We start from the raw sequence: 27,518 nt of genomic DNA on the forward strand, positions 1-27,518 counted from the left end.
GTTCTGGTGTTGTAGCCGAACTCATACACACTCTTGTGATGAACACTGGAGTCAGTTTAAACGAGCGTCACTCATTGGTTAATGCTTTTACTCTTGAATTGGGCTAGTTTCAAATAAATTGCATAAATTATATCAGACTGAAATGCTTAGGAACATATTACTCATTTTATACTCAACCAATGATAAAACTACAAGATGATGCCTAGATTTATCTGTATGAATCCTGTGGCTGTGATGAAATACACTAGAACAAAAAATAGTTTTAATAGTTTAATATCTGCACAAACGTCCAGTCAAGCTATCATCAACACAGTTCTACTCATATCTGCTGCTGTGTGTTAGCGATACACACATCTAACGGCTATACAAAGTTGGTTTACAAAAGGTCGATGATGGTTGGTTGGTTGGTTGGTGGGCGGGCTCCTCCTGAGATGATGTCACGCCTCTGTGAGCGATTCATTGGTGGAGTCTGTAGGGGTGGGCGTGGCTTGACAAGTGCAGGAGCTTCATCAGCAGATCTTGGCTCGTGGAAGCCGCTCCGTCGCCGTCTCCGTCCACACACGACTGATCCACACTGCAGCCCTCTGATTCACACACACACACACACACACACACACACACATTCTGTATGGTGAATTTTTAAGGCCAGACAAGTAATTTGGTGAGGTCAATATGTACAGAAACACGCTTATTACAGACTGAACACGTCGTCAGGTGATACGCATGTGCGCGCCATCTGCGTTCTCACAGGTTTGCTAAGTTTACGCAGATGATAATGTTTTTGTTTTTGTTTTTTCAAATTAAAAGCTTGCAAAAAAGCTTGCATCTTGCTTTCTTGAGTATTAGAATTAGAGAATATTGTCTATATTTAACAAAATTATCTATATTTTTTTGAAAAGTTGTATATTTTTGTTGTAAAATACCGACCTGAGAATCGCTTTACCTGACAATATTTGACCAATCATGTTGTATTGTTTTCTATCAGCTCATAACTACAGATGCCATATTAATGCACAAATCACTGTATGGATCTAAAAGGTCAGAAAGGGCTGAAATTGTTGCGATTCAGTTTGATTTATTCGGGCATTCACCCAATCCAAAACTTTTTTTCCAATCTAAAAAAAAAGACAGTTGTTGAAACTGATTTTTGAAGAAAGAAAGAAAAAAAATCCGTTAAAGGGATACTCCACTTTTTTTTGGAAATACGCTCATTTTACAACTCCCCCAGAGTTAAACTGTTGAGTTTTACCTTTTTTGAATCCATTCAGCCGATCTCCGGTTCTGGCGGCACCACTTTTAGCATAGCTTAGCATACATCACTGAAGTGCACAAGACCAGTAGCATTTCTCTCAAAAAAATTACAAAAATCTTAAAATAATCACCTCAAAAAAAGTGAGGCGCATGAGCTCAAACTGTGCTGAGTGACAGAAAACAAGTTAACAAGAAGACTGAATCCAATGGACAGCAATATAGCGTCGGCACAGATCCGGCCCACATCTGGGCGGTTCAGAATCCATGTGCCGGATCTGGGCCGACACGGTTTCTGTTTCACTGTGTCACGAGAGATTTATGAGCAGTTTTTTGTAGGCGGGTCATTTTTGACCCTGAACAGCACAAGTGTAACAAGATACCCGGTACCCGGACAGCAAGATAGTGTCAGATCCGGCGGCACAAGCTCATTCCACGTGGGCCGGATCTGGGCCGACACTATGTTGCCGTCTGAGTATGCAAAGTCAGTAGGGTTTTGTCCAGTGAAAAAAACGTCAACTATCATCTTCAGGAAAAAGAAAATCCACATGAGTGTGAATATACTGTATGAAACGGGTCGAACTAACCTGCGTCACAGCAGACCCCTGGAGCAGCGCAGCGGCCTTCGTAACCGCACGCCTTTCCCGCCGCATCGCAGGGCGTCGGCAGAAGATCCTCCTCCTGACAGCGCAGGGTTTCCGGCGAGCCGACCAGGCAGCCGATGCCGTCACCACAGCAGATACTGGGCCCGAAACACCGGCCGCGGTCGCCAGGACCACACGACATGCACTAGAGGACCCGGAGGACACGTCTCAGGAGTGTGTTCTGCTAGTTTCAGCCCGACGCTGTTATCATTTTCACGTCTTGTGCCACGTTGTTTAAATAGCAAATGCATTTGCACTCACACACCATGAGATCTCGTGTTCTGCAATGAGGTGCTACTGGTTTTTCTGCTTGTAAATTCATAGCATGTATTCATGTAAATTAAATGGAATGGGAGACGAGACTCGGATTGGTTTTTTACGCGACACGTTATGCCCAAAACACACCCATTACTCATTAAGAGAATCGAGACGACTCTTTTAGACCATGCACCGGGGAGCGCCGACCATTTTCCTCGTCTTAAAACTAGCAAAAGTGGATTCGTACACTGTAAAAAAATATTGTTGGTTTAACTTAAAAAAAGTAAGTAACCTGGTTGCCTTCAAATTTTAAGTTGATTGAACTGGAAAAAGTGAGTTAATGCAATGAAGGAGATTAATCATCAGAAACTCGAAATAATAAGTTATCTCAACTAAAAAAAATTTTTTAGGTTGATTTGACAAAGGAAAAATGTTGTGATAACAAATCTTGAATTATTATTATTTTTTTTTTTTACAGTGTACCATGCGCTTAGATCTTTATAATAGGGCCCAAAGAAACCACGATCTCTGATATTTTGAATTTGGACTGCAGTACCTACTTTCACCACTAGTCATTCCTACAGTCATACGCTCCCAGACAGCAACATAGTGTCGGCCCAGATCCGGGTACCAGATGTGGGCCGGATCTGGGCCGACACTATGTTGCTGTCTGGGAGCGTATGACTGAATGACTAGTGGTGAAAGTAGGTACTGCAGTCCAAATTCAAAATATCAGAGATCGTGGTTTCTCCCGCCTCCGCAGACTCGACGCTCACACGGATCGCCAGTTTGAGACAAGCAAACAGGACCGAGCGCGATGGACAATGAAAATTGGTACCGTCCAATATCACAGACCAACACACTAACACACATTCCAGCCTGGAAACACACATTTCAAAGTAAAATAACTGGCTATACAACAAGTGTTTTCAGAGAAACGAGCATGTGAACTAGGCATGTATTTTTATGCTTTAGTGGAGTGTTAAAGTGACATACAGCACCTTTGAGAAGCAAATGAACATACCTGTCGAGACGGCCAATCCTGTACGGCCCGTTTGCCCCCGATGGGGCAGTTGGAGATGTAACAGGCCGAGCAAATGGACATCAGACACAGCAGACACACCACCGTCAGCAGAGCTCCAGACATATCTGTGCCGTCACACACACAACACTAGTCTAAATATCAAACATTTCTTAAATCAAGATGCATTTACTGAAATGACATAAGATATTAAGTCTTGTTTTCTGGGGAAATGGATCAAAATAAAGTGAGTTAAGTGAGCAAAATTAGCCTATCTATAATTATTTTTCTGACCCCATTGGCAGATAATTTAGCTTTTTTTAAGCATCAACTCGCTTAATCTTGATTTATTCCACAGAAAACAAGAATTAGTATCTCATGTCATTTTACTAATCTAGTAAATACATCTTGATTTACATTTCTTTAGATATTTGGACTGGAAACTGAAAGAGAAAAGCATTTGTTGTAGATAAAGTGGCAGTACTCACTTCAGCGAGGCTGAGATGGCCAGATGTGGAGAAGAGGTTTTGAGCAGCGATGTTCATTTGTGCGGTGTGTGTGGAGACTGTTTTATAGCCCGTTGCTCTCTTTGCTGCGTGATATTATCACATTATTACCTGTTAGCTTCAATCACGGAGCCTTAACTATCTAAATGTTAATGCTGTGACCTGATGAGGTCAGGACCGGTCACTCGGGGGTGTGCGTCATTAGCGGCCCGTGATCCGGCATACGGGAATTAAAACAAGAGCTTTCTGAAGCGTCACTCTTAAAAAATAAAGTTTCCAAAAGGAGCCTTTCGTAATGTCGTGGTTTTGTTGGCACTCAGACGTATAAGTTGCAGTATTATTTAAGTATCAGCTATTTGACGTTACCCACGTTTGGTTTTTGATCATTGAAAATGGGAAAATGGGTAAAAAACAATTTGAAAATAAAATTGCATCCCAATATCTACTGTACGTGATTGAACCATGAAGGGCCTTTAAAATGAAGATATCAAAAGAAAGGTTTATTAAGAATGAGAATCTAGAATCATATTAAGATATCTTTAATACTTTTTCAGACGGCATACATTCTATTGAGATCCATTTAGTTTCAACGTTATTTGTTTAGATATTCCCCCAAAGCCGCATCAAGATCTCCGTTATCTCCGGGATTAAACCATTAAAGACCTTTAACATGAAGAAAGCAAAAGAAATGTTAATCTAAAGTGATATTAGCCTAAGACGTATTTTACATCTTGTGAGTGTGTAGTTCACTTTGAAAAGAACTTTTGCTGATAATTTACTCGCCCCCGTGTCATCAAAGATGTCCATGTCTTTCTTTCTTCAGTGGAAAAGAAATTAAGGTTTTTGATGAAAACATTCCAGGATTTTCTCCATGTAATGGACTTCAATGGGGTCCAAACGGTTCAAGGTCCAAATGAGAGTTTCAGTGCAGCTTCAAAGAGCTTTAAACGACACCAGACGATGAATAAGGCTCTTATCTAGTGAAACGAGCGGCCATTTAATAAATAAATAACAAAGTTTACGTTTTATAAGCTCAAATGCTCGCCTTGCTCTGTTCTGTGATGCGCGTTCGTGACTCTCCTGTTCAAACTCGTTCATCAAAATGAACTAATTTTTTTCGAGACATTTCATTCATTCAATGAACAAAATGAACGAAATGACTTGAAAAAAAGATTTGTTCATTTTGTTTAAAGCCCTTTGAACACTGAAACTCTCAATTGGACCTTGAACCGTTTGGACCCAATTGAAGTCCATTATACGGAGAAAATCCTGGAATGTTTTCATCAAAAACCTTCATTTCTTTTCGACTGAAGAAAGAAAGACGTGGACATCTTGGATGACACGGGGGCGAGTAAATTATTATCATCAGCAAAAGTTTTTTTTTGAAAAGTGAACTACTCTTTTAAGTTCTGCAAATGACAATAAATAGGACGTTTTGAGAGAATGTTCTTGGACACATGGCATGTTCTGCAGTGTTCATATGTAACTTGTGAGAGCTGAAATCAAAGGAATAATGAGTGCTAAAGTGATTAATCCGTAGAGTCACGGGCTAATGACAGAATAGTCACATTTAACACGTCCCCTCTGCTTTTCAATCATTTATCTCTAATTAGCCTTTAATAGGTCACATATCCCATGGATTTAATCAAATTATAGATTATTACCTCGGGTTAACATAGGCAGCCGTTGATGAAAAGTCACGTGCCGCTTTTACCAAAGTAATTGTTTGGTTCCTTTGAACACGTTTGGGTGATATCGTTCATCAGCGAGTCATGGAAACTTACTAGTGAATCTTTAAATCAAAGTCCTACTGTGGTCAAGCTACAAAATCCAGCGTTTAATGTTGTTTTTTGTGTGTATGTGGTGTGTTTAACTATGTGTGCGTTGATAAGTGGACAGCATTGCTGAGTATTTCCTCCTTAAAACTGCAGTGAACCAAAGACAGTCTCAAAAACACGCTTTCTGACGTCACAAACCACCTTGTAACCAATCAGATCAACGTGTGATCGACAACCAGTGGATCTTTGAGTGAGGGTGTAGAGGCCAGTGTTGTGCAAGTTACTTCCAAACTGTAATACATTAGGTATTACTTGTTACTGTTATTTAAAAGTAATTCATTACCTTACAATATTACTGTCTCAGAATTGTAATGCGTTACATTACTCATGTATTACTTTTGAGTTACTTTCACCAAAATAACTAAGTAGAACTTAACTTTGGGGCTGTAACGATATGTAATATGAAACCGAAATCGCGATTCGCCACATCCACGAACCTACAGAATCGCGACACGCCTCTTCCAACTCCAGCGTTATTCTCCTTACCGTCCAGATCCAATGCTGCCTTATCTTAAAATTAGGCTATTAGTATTATTTGAAGTTAACATTATAAAATACGTAGACCTACACCACAAAACTAGTTGAGGATAAATTATTTAAAATTGGGGAAGTCCAGCATTATGGACATGACATTTGCAGTCAAAACTTGAAATAAAAATTCTCAGAAAATACATGTATTGAAATGTATAATACATGTATACTTCCTTAAAGGACTCCAGACATTAGACAAATATCAGTCTATGTTTTATTTTTAATATTAGGGAAAAGACACACATTCATGCGTGACAAAAAAAATAGGAGGCAAAATATATTTTTTTGTAATTCTGTTAATTACACTGCGCAAATCGGATGAGGAGGGGTTGGCATTTTAGTTTTCGTGTTCGCATTTATGAGGAAAAAACAATGTTATAGACGCGACCGCTCTGAACTGGCACAAAAAGACTGCTTTAAAACTTTCACATAGTCTGTTGCCTTTAAGAAGTAAAATACACTGTAATACAACTGTAATACAAGCCTGACTGAACATGTAACGAGTAAAATATTACTGAAAATTGATTAGTAATGCCTTACACTACTGCGTTACAGCAAAAAGTAATATGTTACTGTAATGTATTACTTTTGTAATGCGTTACTCCCAACACTGGTAGAGGCGGGGCTCATTTGCATAGGCTATTCGTAGAAGAACCATGCAAACTTAATGAGACAAGTTACATTCAAGATATTTTATGGCATTTTTCAAGGAAAAAAGTTTAAATGCAACTTTGGTGATCTAAGATGAGTTTTAAGGGAAAAAATTGTTGACTTCAGGGCAACTTTAATACACCAGACACTTTTTGCTAATGCTATTGCCTTGATGTGTTTCATGTGGACACCGTAACAAGCTTCTGTTTCTACACAAACACATCCTTGATTTTTATGTGGCGATAAATGTCATGTGACTCCGAACCTGCATTAAAAAGATGACATCATGTCAACATTGATTAGACACATGGTGTAATTACAGTATTAATTACAGCAGGGGCTAATGGGGCCATTATTGACCTTCAGGGTCCATCATATCAACTTCTGACATTACCAGAAATGTGAGTTTGGGGCTATGATACTCTTTATTTTTTGGGACACTGCAGTAATCACGCATTGAAAGTCAATTTATTTAGTGTTTCTTAGCTTAAAATTCAAAATTTTACTTTTTTTATTTTAATTATTTACTTTAGTTAGTTGTTTTCTTTATTCATTCATGTATTAGAAGTGTGTCGGTCTCCACCCTTCTATGATATCTCTACGATCTGCTTCAGGTTTCAGCTCCACCTGCCCGGTGAGCGCGAGGCTGCGTTCCAACACCTCTCTAGTGCCCTACCCAGTGCGCAGCGTCAGTGGCGCGTGTCATAGGCGCGTGAGGCAGGCCCGTGTTGCCTAGGCAGCGGCCGAGTTGGGTTTGAGCCGCGGCCCGTGAGGTGAGAGTGAGAGATTCAACATGGCGGCAGAGTTTCGCTCTCTGGCGATGAAACACCATCAACAGTCATGAATGAAATCGTAATATCGCATTAAAACAGCCTCAGGACGATTTCCAATCGTTTTGTTTTACATTTTCAATATCCTCTGAAGGACATTATATGATATTTTGTGTAATCGCGAGTCGATGGTTGTAACGTAACGTACATTAACGCGGTAACATTCGCCCATTAATGTCGTTTTATTTCTCATCGGGTTAGTCTGACGGATCTGAGGAGAAAATGTGCTTCAGGTAAATGTGTTTTCCTCTCGTTCTGCTTTGTTTTTGTCCTATTCTCCTGTGTTGTCGTCGTCTGATCTCTGACAGTCAGCTGATACACGGTCATTATGCAGATTTAAAGCAAACGCGTCTGAATTTATTCATCATATCGTGCAAAACATTACATTTAAAATAAGTACACTGTTATACCAATTTTGATTTAATCCTAATGATATATCACAGTGTTTATCACGGTTGTTTGCGAATAGAAAAACAAATTAAGTTAGTCATTATTTTATTTTCAATAAGCACAAATAAGATCATGTTCACGGTGTGATCAATGTAAATAATGTAAAGCACTGATATAGATTTAGTGATTATTTTGTATGCTTTACACTGTTGTTGTTTTTGTTGTTGTTGTTGATGATGATGCACTCTAATCTGACCTCAATATTACTGAAAAACACTGCACTCATATTCTCACTGAATAAACCCATGGAAGCTTGTTTGCTTCGGAGTAAAAGATAAAAAAGGGTTTTGCAACTTTTTATCTCACTTTTTTTTCTCTTAATTGCCAGTTTATGTTGCGCAGTTTTGAGAAAAAAGTCCAAATTGTGAGATAAAAATATAATATAGCCCAGATAATAATAAAAACCAGGCTAAATAACCTTTTTATTTTTTTATTCTGTTGCATTAGTGGCGTGTCACGTGGCCAGTTCCTCCCAATAGTTAAACAAATGCATCAGTGCCTTGTTTAAACACCACCCATCTTGTGTTGTAGTATTGTAACATAATTCTTTTATGTTATAATAATTCTACTGCATGTCTAATCAGATGCCGTCTGACTAACCCGAGACAGCTCTCATATTGTGAGCAGCAGTTATGATAGAGTGACTGAGGGACACAGGATAGTGTAGTGTCCGTTTTACATATCGCAGTGAAGCCTGTGTTTTGCATTTGTTTGAGTTTGAGGGCATGTGCTGGATTCCTGACGCGTGTAGAGTTACTGATGTGTGTAGAGTTACTGAGAGCTCCAGCGGCTGTTCTTGACTTCATTCACTCTCTCGGTGTTGCGAGAAAGAGTTGTTCAGCTGTTCCTGTGCATTGAGGGAAAATGCTCCAAAAATGTTTTATTAAAAATTACAAAAAATAGTATTCAAATGTAATAAGCTTTCTGGACAAAAAAAAGAGGTAGGATGTGTCATGTGCTTCCATGCGTGATGTGAAATGAAGCTGTTGTTGGTTTCTTCTGTGTAGGTGATTGAGATTAGCGGCGTACCTCAGGGCTCCGTCAGCGGCCCGTTCACGTTCACCATGTCGGCGGTCCCGAAAGCTCCTGTCCCCTCGGGCCGGGACGATCTCTCCATCTCGTCTCTGCTGTCCGGAGACCTGGAGGAGGAGGAGGAGGAGGGCGAGAGGGCGGAGGGGGACCTGGCCGACCTGGAGGTGAACCCGTACGACGGGCTGCCGTTCTCCTCCCGCTACTACAGTCTCCTGGAGGAGAGGAAGCGGCTGCCCGTGTGGAGCCTGAAGTTCAGTCTGCTGGAGCACATGGAGGAGCACAGCATGATCGTGCTGAGCGCGGATGGAGGCTCGGGGAAGAGCACACAGGTGGAGCATCACACACACACACACACACACCCTCGGGTTTAACATTAACACTCACCACATGTTATGATGTTTACTCTCTCTCTGCGTGCGTGAGTCAAATCTGCGCAGATTTAACACAAATACTCGTGAGTCATCAAGATATACTGTATTAAATATTGTTCAGAATCTGCTAACTTGAACACACACGTCACTACGCTACACATGACAGCACTTGTTCATTAGCATTGAAGCAATAGCGAAGATTAAAACGCATTTGGGGAACAGACATTTATTTTCCAACATCCTTCTTTTTTTCTGATGTTTTTTGTACTGTATTGATATTGATCTGTCCTATCTGTTCTGTTCAATCCCAATCTTTTCCATTCTATTCAATTCCATTCTGTTCTATTCTATTCTATATTCTATTCTATTCTGTGATCTTATTTAATTCCATTCTATTCTATATTATTCTGTTTTAGGGTTTATTCAATTCCATTCTATTCTATGGTTTTATTCAATTCAATTCCATTCTATTCTATTCTATTGTATGGTTCTATTCTATTCTATTCTATGGTTTTATTCAATTCCATTCTGTTCTATTCTATTCTATTCTGTGGTCTTATTTAATTCCATTCTATTCTATATTATTCTATATTATCCTATTCTATTTTATGGTTCTATTCTAATCTATTCTATTCTATGGTTCTATTCTATTCTATGGTTTTATTCAATTCCATTCTGTTCTATTCTATATTACCCAATTCTATTTTATGGTTCTATTCTATTCTATGATTTTATTCAATTCCATTCTGTTCTATTCTATATTACCCAATTCTATTTTATGGTTCTATTCTATTCTATGATTTTATTTTATTTAATTCCATTCTGTTCTATTCTATATTACCCAATTCTATTTTATGGTTCTATTCTATTCTATGATTTTATTCAATTCCATTTTGTTCTATTCTATATTACCCAATTCTATTTTATTGTTCTATTCTATTCCATTCCATTCTATTCTATGATTTTATTCAATTCCATTCTGTTCTATTCTATATTACCCAATTCTATTTTATGGTTCTATTCTATTCTATGATTGTATTCAATTCCATTCTGTTCTATTCTATATTACCCAATTCTATTTTATGGTTCTATTCTATTCTATTCCATTCCATTCTATTCTATTCTATGATTTTATTCAATTCCATTCTGTTCTATTCTATATTACCCAATTCTATTTTATGGTTCTATTCTATTCTATGATTTTATTCAATTCCATTCTGTTCTATTCTATATTACCCAATTCTATTTTATGGTTCTATTCTATTCTATTCCATTCCATTCTATTCTATGATTTTATTCAATTCCATTCTGTTCTATTCTATATTACCCAATTCTATTTTATGGTTCTATTCTATTCTATGATTGTATTCAATTCCATTCTGTTCTATTCTATATTACTCAATTCTATTTTATGGTTCTATTCTATTCTATTCTATTTCATTCCATTCTATTCTATTCTATGATTTTATTCAATTCCATTCTGTTCTATTCTATATTACCCAATTCTATTTTATGGTTCTATTCTATTCTATGATTTTATTCAATTCCATTCTGTTCTATTCTATATTACCCAATTCTATTTTATGGTTCTATTCTATTCTATTCCATTCCATTCTATTCTATGATTTTATTCAATTCCATTCTGTTCTATTCTATATTACCCAATTCTATTTTATGGTTCTATTCTATTCTATGATTTTTTTCAATTCCATTCTGTTCTATTCTATATTACCCAATTCTATTTTATGGTTCTATTCTATTCTATTCCATTCCATTCTATTCTATGATTTTATTCAATTCCATTCTGTTCTATTCTATATTACCCAATTCTATTTTATGGTTCTATTCTATGATTTTATTCAATTCCATTCTGTTCTATTCTATATTACCCAATTCTATTTTATGGTTCTATTCTATTCTATTCCATTCCATTCTATTCTATGATTTTATTCAATTCCATTCTGTTCTATTCTATATTACCCAATTCTATTTTATGGTTCTATTCTATTCTATGATTTTATTCAATTCCATTCTGTTCTATTCTATATTACCCAATTCTATTTTATGGTTCTATTCTATTCTATGATTTTATTCAATTCCATTCTGTTCTATTAAATTCTGTTCCATTCTATTCAATGTTTTTTTCAATTCCATTCTGTTCTAGCTTAGTTTTGTTCGATTCTGTTGTATTCTACTTTAGTGTCCTATTTCATTCTGTTCTCTGACGTGGCTGTTTGTCTCGTGTGTGTGTGTGTGTGTGTGTGTGTGCAGGTTCCTCAGTGGTGTGTGGAGTACGCTCTGTCGCACGAGTTCTCTCAGGGTCTGGTGTGTTGTTCTCAGCCGTACGCGGCGGCCGCTTCCAGTCTAGCGCTCAGAGTGGCGGATGAGATGGACCTGAGCCTGGGGTTAGAGGTCGGCTACAGGGTCCCTCACGAGGACGGGTGCACCCCTGACACTATCCTGAGGTACACACACACACCCTAGTCTGGGGAACCTGGTCCAATCATGGCCATGATTTTATGTGTTCACACAGTAAGAGCCAAAACCAGTGGTAAAGCTTGTGCTGTAACTCTGCAGGTTCGTGACGGACTCGCTCCTGCTGGAGGAAATGATGTCAGACCCTCTCCTGCGCCAGTACGGGGTGTTGGTGATCGACGAGGCTCAGGAGCGCACGGTTTCCACGGATGTTTTGCTAGGGCTCCTGCGTGACGTGTGCCAGCAGCGCCGCGAGCTCCGGGTGCTAGTGCTAACCGATCCCGCCAGCGCGCACACCTTCGCTAGCTTCCTGGGAGAGAGCGTGCCTCACCTCAGCGTTCCCGCGCCAGCCTCCAGCGCCGAGATCCTGTACCGGGAACCGCCCACAGGACGTGACCTAGCAACCGCTTCCTGTCACATGATCCTGGATCTGCACCGCAGGGGGGAGCAAGGAGACATTCTAGTGTTCCTCCCTAGCGTCCAGGTGTGTGTTTATTATTTATTTATTTAACTAGAAAGGTCCCGTTAATTACGCTAAGAGGTCATAATTAACCCTTTTGTGCAGGTTTTCCTGCTTGAATGTTGATTATTCTCCTCATATTCTCCATTGTTGCGGCTCCTCTCTTCCCAGTCTGTCAGTAACGCTCTGTTTACTTCCTGTCGCCTTCTGAAAAGCACACTGTGCTCTGATTGGTCGAGCGCTTTGAGTGTGTTGGGGAAATGCCCCGCCCCTTTCCATAACCGCCAGTTTAACACTCTACTAACTAACTCAACTCGATCTCCGAGTGAGTGAGTGGAGGCGGGGCTCATTTGCATATTCATAGAACCACGCATACTAAATGAGGCGAGGGTGTCGAGTTACATTCAAGATTATTGGACAAAACCATTTAAACTTTGGTGATGAAAGATGAGTTTTAAGGGATAAATGATTGACTACGGGGATGTTCAGAGGTGTGTTGTTGTGCTCGTCAGGAGATCCAGGAGTGTGGAGCGGCGCTGGAGAAGGAGTGTGTGTCTCTGAGCGCTCATCTGTCGTCTCTGCGCGTGATGGAGCTTCACACCGGCGTCGGAGGCGCGTCGCAGGAGGTTTACGAGCCCGAGAGCGCCGAGGACGAGCAGGAGGACGAGCAGGAGGATCCGGCTCACAGACGCAGGGTCGTTCTCACCGACGCCTTGGGAGAGGCTTCCTTCTCCCTCCGTAACGTCCGATACGTCATCGACACCGGCGTCCAGCTGAAGACCGTGAGTGTGTGGAGATCGGGCTGAAAAGCTCAATACTGCAATGTAAAAAGTGCTGTGTGGTCTCCTGTGTCCACAAGAGGGCGCAAGCGAGCCGAGGATTCATTTTGTTGAAATGAAACAACATTCTCTTTTTAAAGTGCATTAACTTTTGAAACGATTGTTCTTATATAAAATATAATTTCCTTAATGTGCATGCAAGTCAGATTAGGTTGTGCATGCAACTGTTTGTGCATCTGAGAAACACTTACACACACAGCGTAATGAACTACATGAACACACAACAGCAAACTGACATTCAGACTCACTTCTACTCTCTACGTCTACATACTGTTGGTCAGAAACACCAGACACACACACACACACACACTCACGAATGTGCAGTTTTCGTAGTAGCGATCAGAGTTTGCGTGTGTTGTGATGTTCAGTGTTGCTCCCCCTGCTGTTCCTGCACAGATCTACAACCCACAGATCCGAGCGGATTCACAGCTTCATCAGCCAATCAGCAGACAGCAGGCCGACGCTCGAGCCCGCAGGGTCAACAGCAAACTGCCCGGTGGGTAAACACACACACACACCCTACTAAAGTGCCCCATTATCATTATTTTTCAGATACTATCTTTCATGTAGTGTGTAATACCTGTCCTGTTGAACATACGTAGGTTTGTCCCTAATTTGCATAATGCCCACCTCTGGTGTTGATTGGCTGAGGTGTGTCTCTTAGCCCCGCCCTCAAACACTGTAGTGTATCTGAGACTGGAAGAGTTTGTTGGTGTTTGATACGGTGAAACCCACGCCATCGTTACTGTTCGTATCACTGTGATCAAGAGCTGAGATTCAGATATGATAATGAGCGTTCGGTTTCTGACCAATCACAGCAGAGCAGCTTCAGAGAGGCGGGGTTTAGAGAGACTGGTGTGAAGGTGTGTGTTGTGTCCGCAGGTGTGTGTTTCCGCTTGTACTCTGCGCTGATGCTGGAGGAGATGCCCGCGTGCCGGAGCCCGGCGGTGGCCGAAGCGAACCTCAGTCACCTGGTGCTGCTCCTCAAGAGGCTGGACATCGCAGACATGGGCCAGTGTCAGTTCCTGGACCGGCCAGGTCAGAGCTCCACACACACACACACACACACACTCAGATCAATCATCACACTGTAGCAGCACATCAAACACACAACATACATTTACATATCTGTAAACAATCTTTACATTGTCGTGCTTCCAATGTGTGTGTGTCACCCTAGCAACCATCCAAAACACCCTAGCAACCACCCAAAATACCATAGAACACCTTAGGAACAACATAGCAACCACCCAAAATACCTTAAACACCCTAGCAACTACACAGAACACCCTAGCAACTGCCTAACAACCTCTCAGAACACCCTAGCAACCACTTAACATACCTTAGCAACCGCCTAACAACAACTCAGAACACCCTAGCAACCACTTGACATACCATAGCAACCACCCAAAACACCCTAGCAACCACCCAAAATACCATATAACACCTTAGGAACACCATAGCAACCACCCAAAATACCTTAAGCAGCCTAGCAACTACACAGAACACCCTAGCAACCGCCTAACAACCACTCAGAATACCCTAGCAACCACTTAACATACCTTAGCAACCGCCTAACAACTCAGAACACCCTAGCAACCACCCAAAACACCCTAGCAACCACCCAAAATATCATATAACACCATAGCAACCACCCATAAGACCCTAGCAACCACCCAAAATACCTTAAACACCCTAGCAACCACTCAGAACACCCTAGCAACTGCCTAACAACCACTCAGAGCACCCTAGCAACCACTTAACACACCTTAGCAACCGCCTAACAAAAACTCAGAACACCCTAGCAACCACTTAACATACCTTACAAACCACCTAGCAACCAACCAGAACACCCTAGCAACTACCCAACATACCTTAGCAACCGCCTAGCAATCAGCCAGACCACCCTATCAACCACCCAAAATACCTTAACAACCGCTAACTTTAAACTACTTTAAACTAATTTAAAATTCAAACCAATTTAAACTTCTAAATATAATCTAAACTTCTTCAAACTTTCTGATCCAAACTTTCACAAGCCAACTTAAAGTAAAGTCAAATTTTCACATTGTCATGCTTTCGATGTGTGTGTGTGTGTGTGTGCAGCCCCTGAGGCGCTGATGCAGGCGCTGGAGGATCTGGATTATCTGGCGGCTCTGGACGACGACGGGAATCTGTCCGAGGTGGGCATCATCATGTCTGAGCTTCCGCTGGAGCCGCCGCTAGCTAAAGCTCTGATCGCGTCCTGCGAGTTCGACTGTGTGAACGAGCTCCTGACCGTCGCTGCCATGCTGACCGGTACGCCTGCGGACGCGCACACAACGGTCTTTACTAGCGCTGGGGATCGTGGGAACTTTAACCATTACGATTCTGCTTATCGATTCCTATAACGTCAAAAAATACTTTCGAAAGATATCCAGTGTAGAGCGAGTGTGTGTTCAGTCTTCTGGTGTGTGATTATAGAGACGGCAGGAATATTAGTGCTGTCACTTTAAGAGCGGCACGGGTCCGACACACTGATACACACAGTCTCTCCACTCATATTGAGGAATCGATAAGAGGAGGCGAATGTTTAATTTTATAACAAGTATCTGACCCCAGATCTGTGTTAGCAATCTCCAACGCGAGTGTTCGTGTGTGTTTGACCTCTTCCAGCTCCGCCGTGCTTCATTACGCCTCCGGCTGGTAAAGAAGAAGCGGCTTCCACACACAGACGACTCTTGCTTCATCCCGAGGGAGATCACATGACCCTCATCAACGTCTACAACGCGTATCTGCAGCGTGAGTGACATCATCACTATACATGTTCAGTAACCTCCCTATACACTACATAGTGCGCTTGTCTGTCTCCTCAGATAACGAAGATGAGGTCTGGTGCAGGACGAACTTCCTGAACGCCTCTGCGCTGCGATTGGCTGTGGTGATTAGGGCGGAGCTACTGGAGGTGATGCAGCGAATCGAGTTGCCCGTCTCTCCGCCCGCCTTCGGTTGCCAGGACAACAGCACTAATATAAAGAGAGCTCTGATATCGGGATTCTTCCTGAAGGTAAACGCACCCGCGTGAAAAGCCAAAGCTGGATTCTGATTGGCTGACAGACGTTCCTCATTCCCAGTGTGCAACTGTGGAGTTTAGTTAGAAGTGTGACTGTAATTAAACACACAGCTGTGTTCATAACGGTTCACCTTCAGGCTGATAACAGATGAGCAGTGCTGTTTAAAAGAGTAGTTCACCTCAAAATGAACATTTCCTGACAGCGGAGGAACGGTCTTATCTAGCGAAACCAGCGGCCATTTTATAAAAAAAAATCAAATGTATGGCCGTTTGGAATCCACGTGTGGGCCGGATCTATTCCTCTAAGGTTAAAGGAGTAGTTCACTTAAAAAAAAACTGATAATTTCCTCGCCCCCGTGTCATCCAAGATGTCCACGTCTTTCTTTCTTCAGTCGAAAAGAAATGAAGGTTTTTTGATGAAAACATTCCAGGATTTTCTCCATATAATGGACTTCAATGGGGTCCAAACGGTTCAAGGTCCAAAAGACAGTTTCAGTGCGGCTTCAAAGAGCTTTAAACGACACCAGACGATGAATAAGGGTCTTATCAAGCGAAACGATCGCTCATTTAATAAATAAATAACAAAGTTTAAGTTTTATAAGCTCAAATGCTCGCCTTGCTCTGTTCTGTGATGCGCGTTCGTGACTCTCCTGTTCGAACTCGTTCATCAAAATGAACAAATCTTTTGGTTCATTCAAAGAATGAAATGAACGAATTGACTCGGGAAAAGATTCGTTCGTTTTGTTTAAAGCCCTTTGAACAGTTTGCACTGAAACTCTCATTTGGACCTTGAACCGTTTGGACCCCATTGAAGTCCATTATATGGAGAAAATCCTGGAATGTTTTCATCAAAAACCTTCATTTCTTTTTGACTAAAGAAAGAAAGACATGGACATCTTGGATGAAATGAGGGTGAGTAAATTATCAGCAAAAGTTTTTTTTAAGTGAACTACTCCTTTAACCTCAGAGGAATAGATTCGACCCACACGTGGATTCCACACGGCCCAGATGTGGGCCGGCACCATGTTGCTGTCTAGTAGGTTCTGATTGCCGTGAGAGGACTGCACATGATCAGTTTTAAGTCCCGGTGTGTTTGATCTTCAGGTTGCTCATGACGTGGACGGCTCGGGGAACTATCTGCTGCTCACACACCGGCACGTGTCCCACCTCCACCCGTTCTCCTCGTACCGCTGTCGCCGGCCGCGACCCGACCCGCCCAGCTGGGTGCTCTACCACGACTTCACCATCTCACACGACAACTGCATCTGCATCGTGTCCGAGATCCACCCTCAAATGTGAGTGTGAACGGATCAAATCCAAATTATAAAACTAAATAGTAATAACTATTTAGTTATTACCAAATAAATAACTAAATAGTTGTTTATTTAGATATTTTTTTAAATAACTAAATAAAAATTCAAATTTAGTTATTTAAAAAATGTCCTGGCTCTTCCAAGCTTTATAATGGCAGTGAATTGCTGTTTCTGTTGATGAACTTTTATGATGGACAGATGCACTTTTATGATGGATGGATACACTTTTATGATGGATGGATACACTTTTATGATGGACAGATGCACTTTTATGATGGATGGATACACTTTTATGATGGACAGATGCACTTTTATGATGGATAGATGCACTTTTATGATGGATGGATACACTTTTATGATGGACAGATGCACTTTTATGATGGATAGATGCACTTTTATGATGGATGGATACACTTTTATGATGGACAGATGCACTTTTATGATGGATAGATGCACTTTTATGATGGATGGATACACTTTTATGATGGACAGATGCACTTTTATGATGGATAGATGCACTTTTATGATGGATTGATACACTTTTATGATGGACAGATGCACTTTTATGATGGATAGATGCACTTTTATGATGGATGGATACACTTTTATGATGGACAGATGCACTTTTATGATGGATAGATGCACTTTTATGATGGATAGATGCACTTTTATGATGGACAGATGCACTTTTATGATGGATAGATGCACTTTTATGATGGATAGATGCACTTTTATGATGGATAGATGCACTTTTATGATGGACAGATGCACTTTTATGATGGATAGATGCACTTTTATCATGGATAGATGCACTTTTATGATGGATAGATGCACTTTTATGATGATAGATGCACTTTTATGATGGACAGATGCACTTTTATGATGGATAGATGCACTTTTATGATGGACAGATGCACTTTTATGATGGATAGATGCACTTTTATGATGGATAGATGCACTTTTATGATGACAGATGCACTTTTATGATGGATAGATGCACTTTTATGATGGATAGATGCACTTTTATGATGGACAGATGCACTTTTATGATGACAGATGCACTTTTATGATGGATAGATGCACTTTTATGATGGATAGATGCACTTTTATGATGGACAGATGCACTTTTATGATGGACAGATGCACTTTTATGATGGACAGATGCACTTTTATGATGGACAGATGCACTTTTATGATGGATAGATGCACTTTTATGATGGATAGATGCACTTTTATGATGGATAGATGCACTTTTATGATGACAGATGAACTTTTATGATGGACAGATGCACTTTTATGATGGATAGATGAACTTTTATGATGGATAGATGCACTTTTATGATGGACAGATGCGCTTTTATGATGGATAGATGAACTTTTATGATGGATAGATGAACTTTTATGATGGATAGATGCACTTTTAAGATGGATACATGCACTTTTATGATGGACAGATGCACTTTTATGATGGATAGATGCACGTTTATGGACTTCAAAACAGAAACAGCCATTCACTGCCATTATAAAGGTTGGAAGAGCCAGGACATTATTTAATATAACTGTGATTGTATTCGTCTGTAAGAGGAGTGTCATACACTAGGATGTCTTGAGGACGAGTAAATCATGGGCTGGTTTTCTCTGTGAAGTGAACTCCTCCTGTGAGCTGGTTTAATCTGGTCTCCTGTGTGTTAGGCTGGTGGAGCTGGCGCCTCAGTATTATCTCGGGAATCTTCCTCCCAGCGACGGCCTGGATCTGCTGATGAGCCTCAGACTGAGTCTGTTCCCTCCGGGCGATCCGGACTCCACCCCTCAGGAGAAACGCCTCGAGGACGCGAGCGACGAGTCCAGCGCTGACACCTGCAGCGTTCAGTAACCGCTCAGATGATGCACTCGCTGGAACACACACACACACACACACACACGCTGGAACACACACACACTCACTCGCTGGAACACACACACACACACACTCACTCGCTGGAACACACACACACTCACTCGCTGGAACACACACACACACTCAGGCCGCGGTGCAATGAAGAACTCCAGATGAGCTTTAGTCAGGCTCAGATCTGTTATGTCTGTAATTGTCATACTATAATATATATATTTATATATATATAAATATATTTTAATAGTGAATAAAGACTGGATTTGTGGATAAGAAAGGGAAGTGAGTCCAGCAAACACACTATCGGTTCCTGCAGCCAATCAGACGAAGCTCAGTCATGTCCAATCACATGATCAAGACTACCGCCCCTCTCTCTCTCTGTATATGTGTATGAGTGACGGCCGCAGCCTGTGGTGTGGAGGCTCGTTTCTGCCCTGGGATCAAAACTGAAGATGATTACCACGCTTTAATCTGGCAGTGCTGGCTGTAGTCTAGAATTGAGCTTTTAAACTCAAAATTTAAACTCAAAATTCCAGAAAAAGCGTCAGAATTGAGAGATAAATAAATCTTAATGAGCTTTTTCTATTTTTATTCCATGTTGTAAATAATCGTCCCTAAAGCAGTAATGAGCAGCTGTACACCTCTAATCCTGCTGTGCATCACGTGTGTGTGTGTGTGTGTGTGTCACGCTCCTGTACGGACTGTTATGTGTGTGTCTGTGTTGTGTTCTGAGGATTCTCAGTCGTTCAACCAGAACCAGAACCAGAACTGTATTAGTGTGTGCATTAATGCATGATCTGGTTGTTACGAGCGCTCTACTGTAAACACTCGAGCTCTTCATTTCCTTCACATGAAAAACATGCTTTCATGAATCATAAATAAGTCATAAAAGATGAAGAGTCTAAATAATTACTTAAACTCATAATGAATAAGTGGACATTGACAGAAGACATTCCAAGTCATGACTTTTTATCTCATAATTATGACTTGCTATGTCTATTACATTTTTGTCATTATTTTAACTGTCAATTTTAACTCTATTATAGAATTATGACTTAGAATTTAGACTTTTTACCTCATAATTTGAACTTGATGTGTCCATTTCAGCTTTTTGTCATAACTTTTACTTTTTTTTACCTCATAATTATGACTTGGTATGTCATAATTAAAAATTAAATTATTTTTTGTTATTATTTTTACTCAATTTCACCGTATAATTATGACAGTTTTTCAAGAATTGAGTAATAATTTAGACTGTACCTCGTAATTGACTTAACTATGTGATAATTTCCTCTTTTTATGTCACGATTGACTTGGTCTCATAGTTGACGTTCCGCTGGGCAGAACTGGGCTTTCACACGACGGCTTCTGATTGGCTGTCAGTGTTTTCATCATTCCTCTGCTGTTCTCTTAGACGTCAGTTATTGTGAACGGGCTTTTAGTCCGAGACGAGCGGCTCAAACACACACACACACACACACACACACATCTCCTGATAGAACACGTGTGTGTGTCCCTGAGCCGCTCCTCTTCCTCCTGCTGTGATTCGACGTTCGGGATCCGTGTGTTTGATTGTGTTTCGGGGTTTTAGGGGTCGTCGTTTACTCCTGTAGTTTGTTTTTGTATTTTTCTAAATCTTGTTGCTCTCTCCCAGAATTCTCTGTGTTTGTGTGTGAACTCTTGAGTGTTTAAATGTGACTTTAATACAGGGGGGATTTGAACACTAATTAAACTTGTGGTGCTTTTTGAATTGCAGTTGTGTTTCTCTAAGTACAGCAGGTTTGTTTATGTCTATATATGTATATCTTTGATATTTTGCAACCACTCAAAATAGCTTCAGTGTTCCTGGGCAAACATTAATAAATACATCATAAATCTCTCATTATATCTAAATATAAGATTCAGCAGTTTTGTTAACTTGTTTTCTGTCAAGAATTTAAACTCAGAATTCAAAGGGGGAAAAGTCAAAATTGTGATATTTAAACTCAAAACTCCAGAAAAATGTCAGAATTCATAGGACAAAAAAAGTGTAAAAATAGCTGAATTTAAACACTGAATTCTGGAAAAAAATCTGAATTGTGAGATTTCTGAATTTAAACTCAGAATTCATAGGAATTTTAATTCAGAAATCTCACAATTCAGATTATTTTTCCAGAATTCAGAGTTTCAATTTAGCAATCAATTTTTACACTTTCTTTCTATGAATTCTTATTTTTTTAGTTTAAATCTAACAAAAAAATATTCCTATGAATTCTGTGTTTAGTTTTTAATTGTGAGATTTAAACTCAGAACTCCAGAAAAATGTAAGAATTCATAGGAAAAATAGTGTAAAAATAGCTAAATTTAAACACTGAATTCTGGGTAAAACAATCTGAATTGTGAGAAGTCAGAATTCATAGGAATTTTAATTCAGAAATCTCACAATTCAGATTATTTTTCCAGAATTCAGCGTTTAAATTTAGCAATAAATTTTTACCCTTTTTTTCTATGAATTCTGATTTTTTTTTAGTTTAAATATGACAAAAAAAAAATCCTATGAATTCTGTGTTTATTTTTTTAATTGCGAGATTTAAACTCAGAATTCCGGGGGGAAAAAAAGTGAGAATTGTGAAATATGAGAATGGAGTTAATTATCTTTATTATATGTTAATTCCACGCTGTGAATGAGCTTCCCCGACCCTGAGTGTTTCCACAGTGGCGTCAGCAGGAAGCAGTAACGAGCGGCACATCTCCAGAAGCAGATTTAATGAGACGTTCTTCCCGTCTGAGAGATGATCACGGCCCGGTGGAGCTGCTGGTAATGATTATAGTGTTCTCAGTCTTCTCCTGATCCAGATCCACACCGGGTCTGACTCCGGTTCCGGCCGACTCCAGGCTCCGTCTTCATTTCTTGTCGGGTTTGGCCTCCAGCGGCTGCCCGATGTCCTTCCCTCGAAGCTTCAGACCTGATGGACAAGCCCAGATCCAGTCAGTCTCCATCTAAACAACAGCTTTACAGTCATGACGGCACACACACACACAGCTTTACAGTGAGAACAGGAGATTACAGTAACAGTGTTTTACAGCAGCTCTGGAATAAAGTTATTGTCCAGATAAAGTTAGTTTGATTGATGCACTTCCGTTGCAGAGATCATCAGTGATTAGATTAGCGGCCGTTATGGTTTAATCATGCTCGTATAAACTTCAAAACACGAACCTGTGAAACGCTGACGGCGAGTGTTTACTCTATAGATATGCACGTTTCAATATATATATATATATATATATATATAGACACACAACACACTGGCTTAACACACTCAATACATAATTATGATTGACTAATATTTTTATGCCATAATTTATATTCTCTCATAATTATGACTTGGTGTGTCATAATAAAAAAAAGTGTTTAATTATTTTCACTGTCAATTTCAACTTCGTATGTCATGAATCAAGTAATAATTTAGACATTTTATATCCTAATTGTGAGTTGGTGTGTGCTGAAGGTCTGCAGAGCTGCTCACCGATGGCTCTCTCGATTTTGCCCATGACCTGGTTATTGGGGATGGCCCTCCCGCTCTCGTAGTCGGCGATCACCTGAGGCTTCTCACTGATTTTCTGGTGAACAAAAACACACAACATATTTCTGAAGGAGCATTTCTACGGAGGCGTATTGCATTCACTTGAAGAAAAAAAATCTACTTTGTTTTTCTGAATTAACGAGTTAATTTTTCATGAGAATTTTTTTTTGCTCTGTTTTTCTGAATTAATAAATTAATTTTTCATGAGAAAAAAATTTTTTCTCTGTTTTTCTGAATTAATGAGTTAATTTTTCATGAGAAAATATTTTTTTCTGTTTTTCTGAATTAATGAGTTAATTTTTCGTGAGAAAAAAAGTTTTTGCTCTGTTTTTTCTGAATTAACTCGTTAATTCAGAAAAACAGAGCAAAAAAAAAAATCCATGAAAAATTAACTCATTAATTCAGAAAAACAGAGTAAATTTTTTTTCTCATGAAAAATTAACTCGTTAATTCAGAAAAACAGAGTAAATTTTTTTTTCTCATGAAAAATTAACTCGTTAATTCAGAAAAACAGAGTAGATTTTTTTTTCTTCAAGTAAATGCAATACGCCTCCGTACATTTCTGATCAACTTTTGAATTTTTGTGATTGCGAGCCAATAACTCGACAGCAGAGAATGTTATTTTTAATACCCGCTCGCCGCCAGATGGCCTTCAATCCCTCGTCATTAAACCACAGACTGTAAACATATGAAAACTAAAGTGGGCGGATCTTGGCTGTGCGTCACTCGCGGAAAAACGAACATGCACCGAGGCGGATTAGCTAACGCTAGCAGACAAACGGCTAGCAGTGACATCAGCAGCAATCCACCTGTCACTCAAGTGGCCACGCCCTTAATCACGCAGAACTTTAAGGTTTAATATAATTTAAACGGATGAGTAATAAAATAATTATCCCTCACAGTCGTCATGAAGGGCAACATTAGCGATATAGACCAAAACCACCTTTAACACCAGACTGTAAACATGTTTATTTCTGCTGTAAAGTTGGCCATTTTAACATGCGGGTCTATGGGAGTGAGTGTCGTCTGCAGCGCCTCTAGTGGCCAGAGGAGGAACTGCAGGTGAACTCTCTCAGTGCTGGTTATAGAGGCTCAGGCTTACAGTGGCGAGATCTTTCTGCGTCAGACCATGGTCTTGTCGGCCTTTCTGGATCACTTTGCCCACTTCCAGCGGCACTCGCTGGTGGTGCAGCTCCTCCGTCTCCTGGTCCAGTTTGGCCGTGTTCTTCGTCACCAGATGCTGCTTGTTCTGACCCGCCGACCCTGAGAACACCGTTATATCATCAGTGCACATCATTATTGTGTTAATAATGCTGAATCAGAATCACTTGCAGCATCTCTTCTATAATCTGATGATGTGGGCGGGGCTTTAACCTGTCACTCACATGAGATCAGCCAATAGCAAACCACAACTCCCCCCAGACACAATCAAGCCCCGCCCACATGTGTTTAATTTAAAAAATAAAGGTGATTTATCTGATGTGATTACAGTGATGGATGTATTGAGTCACAGCAGTTTTACTGTGGATGATGATGATGACGCTGTGTGAGATTAAAGGTCAAAGGTTCGTTTAGTTGTTGTTGTCAAACACACTCCAGTAAATCTACAGTCCAACATTATTATTAATATTTATTTACATTTTTTGGTGGTCTCCACGTCATCTCCACGCCTCTGTGCCGCAGCGACCGCCTAAACACACACACACACACACACACACACACACACACACTTTAACTCAGTGTATTGACATGCTTCACATTCCACTAGTGAAAAAAAGTATACTTTATTGTATTTGAAATATATTCCGTTTTTCAATAGGCTAGTGTAAATTGCAAATATACCAACAACAATTTTTGCCATCATTAAACATATTAAAAGCATCTAAACAGGTAAAAGCATGATACTTTAACTTTTAACACACTTTAAAAATAAAAGATGAAAACTATACTTGAAGTGAACGTTCTGTTTATTTTTTTTTAAAGTGTATTTATTTGCACTTTCAGGTATATGTTTGACTGCGTGCCGGAAATGATCATTTGTAACCATCCAGAGCACTCGTTTTAAACTACAGACATTGTTTCTATTCGTCCAAACAACAAGAACATAACATGTAAAATGAAACATGTGACTGTCTAGAGTTGTTATGGATCGAGGGAATATTCCAGATTCCAGCGCGCGCCACGTGTTGACCAGCCGAACCCGAACTGTGATCCGGATCATCGATTCGGAACACACTCACCTGTCTGGATTTGGACTGAGAAGCAGAGGGGTTCTTCTTCCTCAACACAGTCACCGTGTCCCAGTCGCTCTCGGCCATCTCTCTCTCTCTCTCTCTCTCTCTGTGTGTGTGTGTGTGTGTGTGTGTGTGTGTGTGAACCAGATCCGCCGACACTGAGCAGAGATTCACTGAACACCAACAGCGACACCCGCAGTTCCAGCCGTCAATCAGCGTGAACTCATTCGTATTTCTGTGGGGAATATTGCAGTATTTATTATAAATGTGGTGTGTTTAATCCGCTTATACACCGTGTGTGTGTTGATAAGTGGACAGCATTGATGAGTATTTCCTCCTTAAAACTGCAGTGAACCAAAGACCGTCTCAAAAACATGCTGGTGTTTCTGACGTCACAAACCACCTTGTAACCAATCAGATCAACGTGTGGACCTGTGGAGAGTGAGTGAGTGAGTGAGTGAGTGGAGGCGGGGTCTATTTGCATATTCATAGAACTGCGTATACTAAATGAGGCGAGGGTGTCGAGTTACAGTCAAGCGATTTCAAGGCAGGACAAAACAATTTTCAAGTAAAAAAACTTTTGAATATGTAATTTTGGTGATCAAAGATGAGTTTAAGGGGGGAAATTATTGACTACAGGGGGACTTTAATTCATGTGCCTCGTAATCTTGAATCAGAATCAGTTCCTCTTGCCGCATCTTCCTCTTCTCTTCTCTGATGACGAGGGCGGGGCTATAATGTGTCACTCACATGAGATCAGCCAATAGCAAACCACAACCATCTAACCAGCTGCAGTGCCTCCTCCTCCTCCTCAAAAAAAAGGAGAAATCCATGCACAGTACAATAAAACAATGCAAATATTATGCAATATGGCATTAAAATGTGTTTATATCACTCCTCTGAGCCCAATGAGTAAAAGAGACCGCCTGAATGGAGTAAAGTCATGTGACAGAAGCGCTATAAATCCGCTTCTCGCTTTCTCGTTTCATTTCATGTTTACAAAAACAAATAAACAACATAATTAAAAACATTTGTTCCATTGTTCCAAAAACAAGAGGAAAACTTTGTATCACTTAGTATGTTATCATTAAAGGCCGGTAATTAATCTACACATTAAGTTGTGCATAGCAGCATTTCGAGATGGGAAAAATATTAAATACAAATATTAGGAAAATTCGTTAAAAAAAAAAAAGTTGCGTGAAACAAATGTGGGCGGGGCTTGATTGTGTCCGTGGTCCGTGTGCAGAGCAGAGCCACATGGCTCTGGAATTGATTGGATGGATGTGGTTTGCTATTGGCTGATCTCATGTGAGTGACAGGTTGCCCCGCCCACGTCATCAGAGAAGAGATGCTACAAGAAGAACTTATTTTGATTCAATATTATTAACACAATAATAATGTGCTCAGATAAATCATTTTGAATAAACCCTGCAATATTCCATAAAAAAAAAAAAAATGTTAAGTTTATTCCTGCAGGCGTCGCTGTGGCTCGGCGGTGACGTCATATCCGCTCTGGGCGGCAGCAGCAGCAGCAGCTTCACTCTCAGGCCGGGAAAACCCGAAACAAGCGAACAGAGAAAAACACTGAGAAATCTCCATCCATCCTGCCGAGTTTCTCTCCCCGGTGGAAATATATCGATATATGTGATCTAAGGTGACAGTCATACGTTTAATCGGTGAGTTATTCGCGCGCTCCGTGCGGTTATTCGTGTGTTTCGCGTCGGTTTGTCGCAGGATGTCTGAGTGTTTGTGTCGCTTTGTTCTGAGGAGCAGCCATTTTTAATCGCCTCACACATCAACAAGTCCACTCAAAACCCTCATTAACGCGTTGATTAGTCAATACACTGCTCTATTTGAAGCAAACACCCGCGATGCTGGCGATTCTGTCCATGTCTGAAGCTCGTTTGTCGGTTCTGCTGAAGTTTATACATCAGAAGCGGCTCGAGGCTAATCTCCGTTAGCATTGCTAAAGCTCTCAGAGAATTGGTCAAAATCTCTCAGATTATGTGAAATATCATTATTATTCAACCCTCACGCGTATATAACAGACTCTAGTGTGTGATCGTGTGGATGTAGCGTGTGTGAAATGAGCTGTGTGTTCAGTAATCAGCCTGGGGAGCTTCTGTTTACATCTCATGCTAACTCGCTCTATTCGCGTATACGGGTTTGTGTTTTAACCGAGAGATTCAGTGTGAGTGAATATAAGTTAAAACGCTTCTCGTGTCTCACTAACAGCAGATTGCGGTTTAAAGGATGGATTTGACTGATGTGATGGTTTTATTTAGCCTGCCACCAATTTCATATTCCGCTG

The 27,518-nt window shown here is 40.3% G+C and overlaps 4 protein-coding genes across 6 annotated transcripts in view; 2 read left to right on the forward strand and 2 right to left on the reverse strand.

Moving 5' to 3' along the window:
* Nucleotides 1-257: 257 nt before the first annotated feature.
* On the reverse strand, nucleotides 258-3,768 carry oxt (oxytocin). Its single transcript, XM_039661640.2, has 4 exons — nucleotides 3,660-3,768; nucleotides 3,175-3,299; nucleotides 1,836-2,037; nucleotides 258-584 (listed from the first exon to the last, which is right to left on the reverse strand). The coding sequence occupies exons 2-4, from the start codon at nucleotides 3,295-3,297 to the stop codon at nucleotides 457-459; spliced, it is 453 nt and encodes a 150-aa protein (XP_039517574.2). The 5' UTR covers nucleotides 3,298-3,299; nucleotides 3,660-3,768; the 3' UTR covers nucleotides 258-456.
* Nucleotides 3,769-7,311: 3,543 nt separating this feature from the next.
* Nucleotides 7,312-19,644, forward strand: dqx1 (DEAQ-box RNA dependent ATPase 1). 2 transcript variants are annotated; one of them, XM_089129786.1, is made up of 12 exons: nucleotides 7,312-7,470; nucleotides 8,985-9,338; nucleotides 11,652-11,845; nucleotides 11,958-12,339; nucleotides 12,828-13,097; nucleotides 13,551-13,650; nucleotides 14,037-14,192; nucleotides 15,261-15,452; nucleotides 15,810-15,935; nucleotides 16,010-16,200; nucleotides 17,311-17,501; nucleotides 19,212-19,644. In XM_089129786.1, exons 2-12 carry the CDS (start codon nucleotides 9,042-9,044, stop codon nucleotides 19,390-19,392), a joined length of 2,280 nt encoding a protein of 759 aa, XP_088985912.1. In that variant the 5' UTR covers nucleotides 7,312-7,470; nucleotides 8,985-9,041; the 3' UTR covers nucleotides 19,393-19,644. The 2 variants fall into 2 exon arrangements, with proteins under 2 accessions (XP_088985912.1, XP_088985911.1); XM_089129785.1 differs by lacking the exon at nucleotides 7,312-7,470 and adding an exon at nucleotides 7,485-7,760.
* Nucleotides 19,645-22,031: 2,387 nt separating this feature from the next.
* Nucleotides 22,032-25,372, reverse strand: LOC120471741 (endothelial differentiation-related factor 1 homolog). Its single transcript, XM_039661641.2, has 5 exons — nucleotides 25,214-25,372; nucleotides 24,612-24,663; nucleotides 24,076-24,236; nucleotides 22,917-23,010; nucleotides 22,032-22,355 (listed from the first exon to the last, which is right to left on the reverse strand). The coding sequence occupies exons 1-5, from the start codon at nucleotides 25,289-25,291 to the stop codon at nucleotides 22,294-22,296; spliced, it is 447 nt and encodes a 148-aa protein (XP_039517575.1). The 5' UTR covers nucleotides 25,292-25,372; the 3' UTR covers nucleotides 22,032-22,293.
* Nucleotides 25,373-26,713: 1,341 nt separating this feature from the next.
* prrc2b (proline-rich coiled-coil 2B) overlaps nucleotides 26,714-27,518 on the forward strand; it is a 36,834-nt gene continuing 36,029 nt past the window's right edge. The window contains exon 1 of one of the 2 annotated variants that reach the window (XM_039661877.2): nucleotides 26,714-26,883. The gene's annotated coding sequence lies outside the window, so the exon portion shown is untranslated. The remainder of the gene's footprint in view (nucleotides 26,884-27,518) is intronic. The other variant, XM_039661880.2, reaches the window with a different exon arrangement.

The sequence above is a fragment of the Pimephales promelas genome, chromosome 4 (assembly GCF_988280905.1).
Source record: "Pimephales promelas chromosome 4, fPimPro1.hap1.1, whole genome shotgun sequence".
NCBI lineage: Eukaryota > Metazoa > Chordata > Actinopteri > Cypriniformes > Leuciscidae > Pimephales > Pimephales promelas.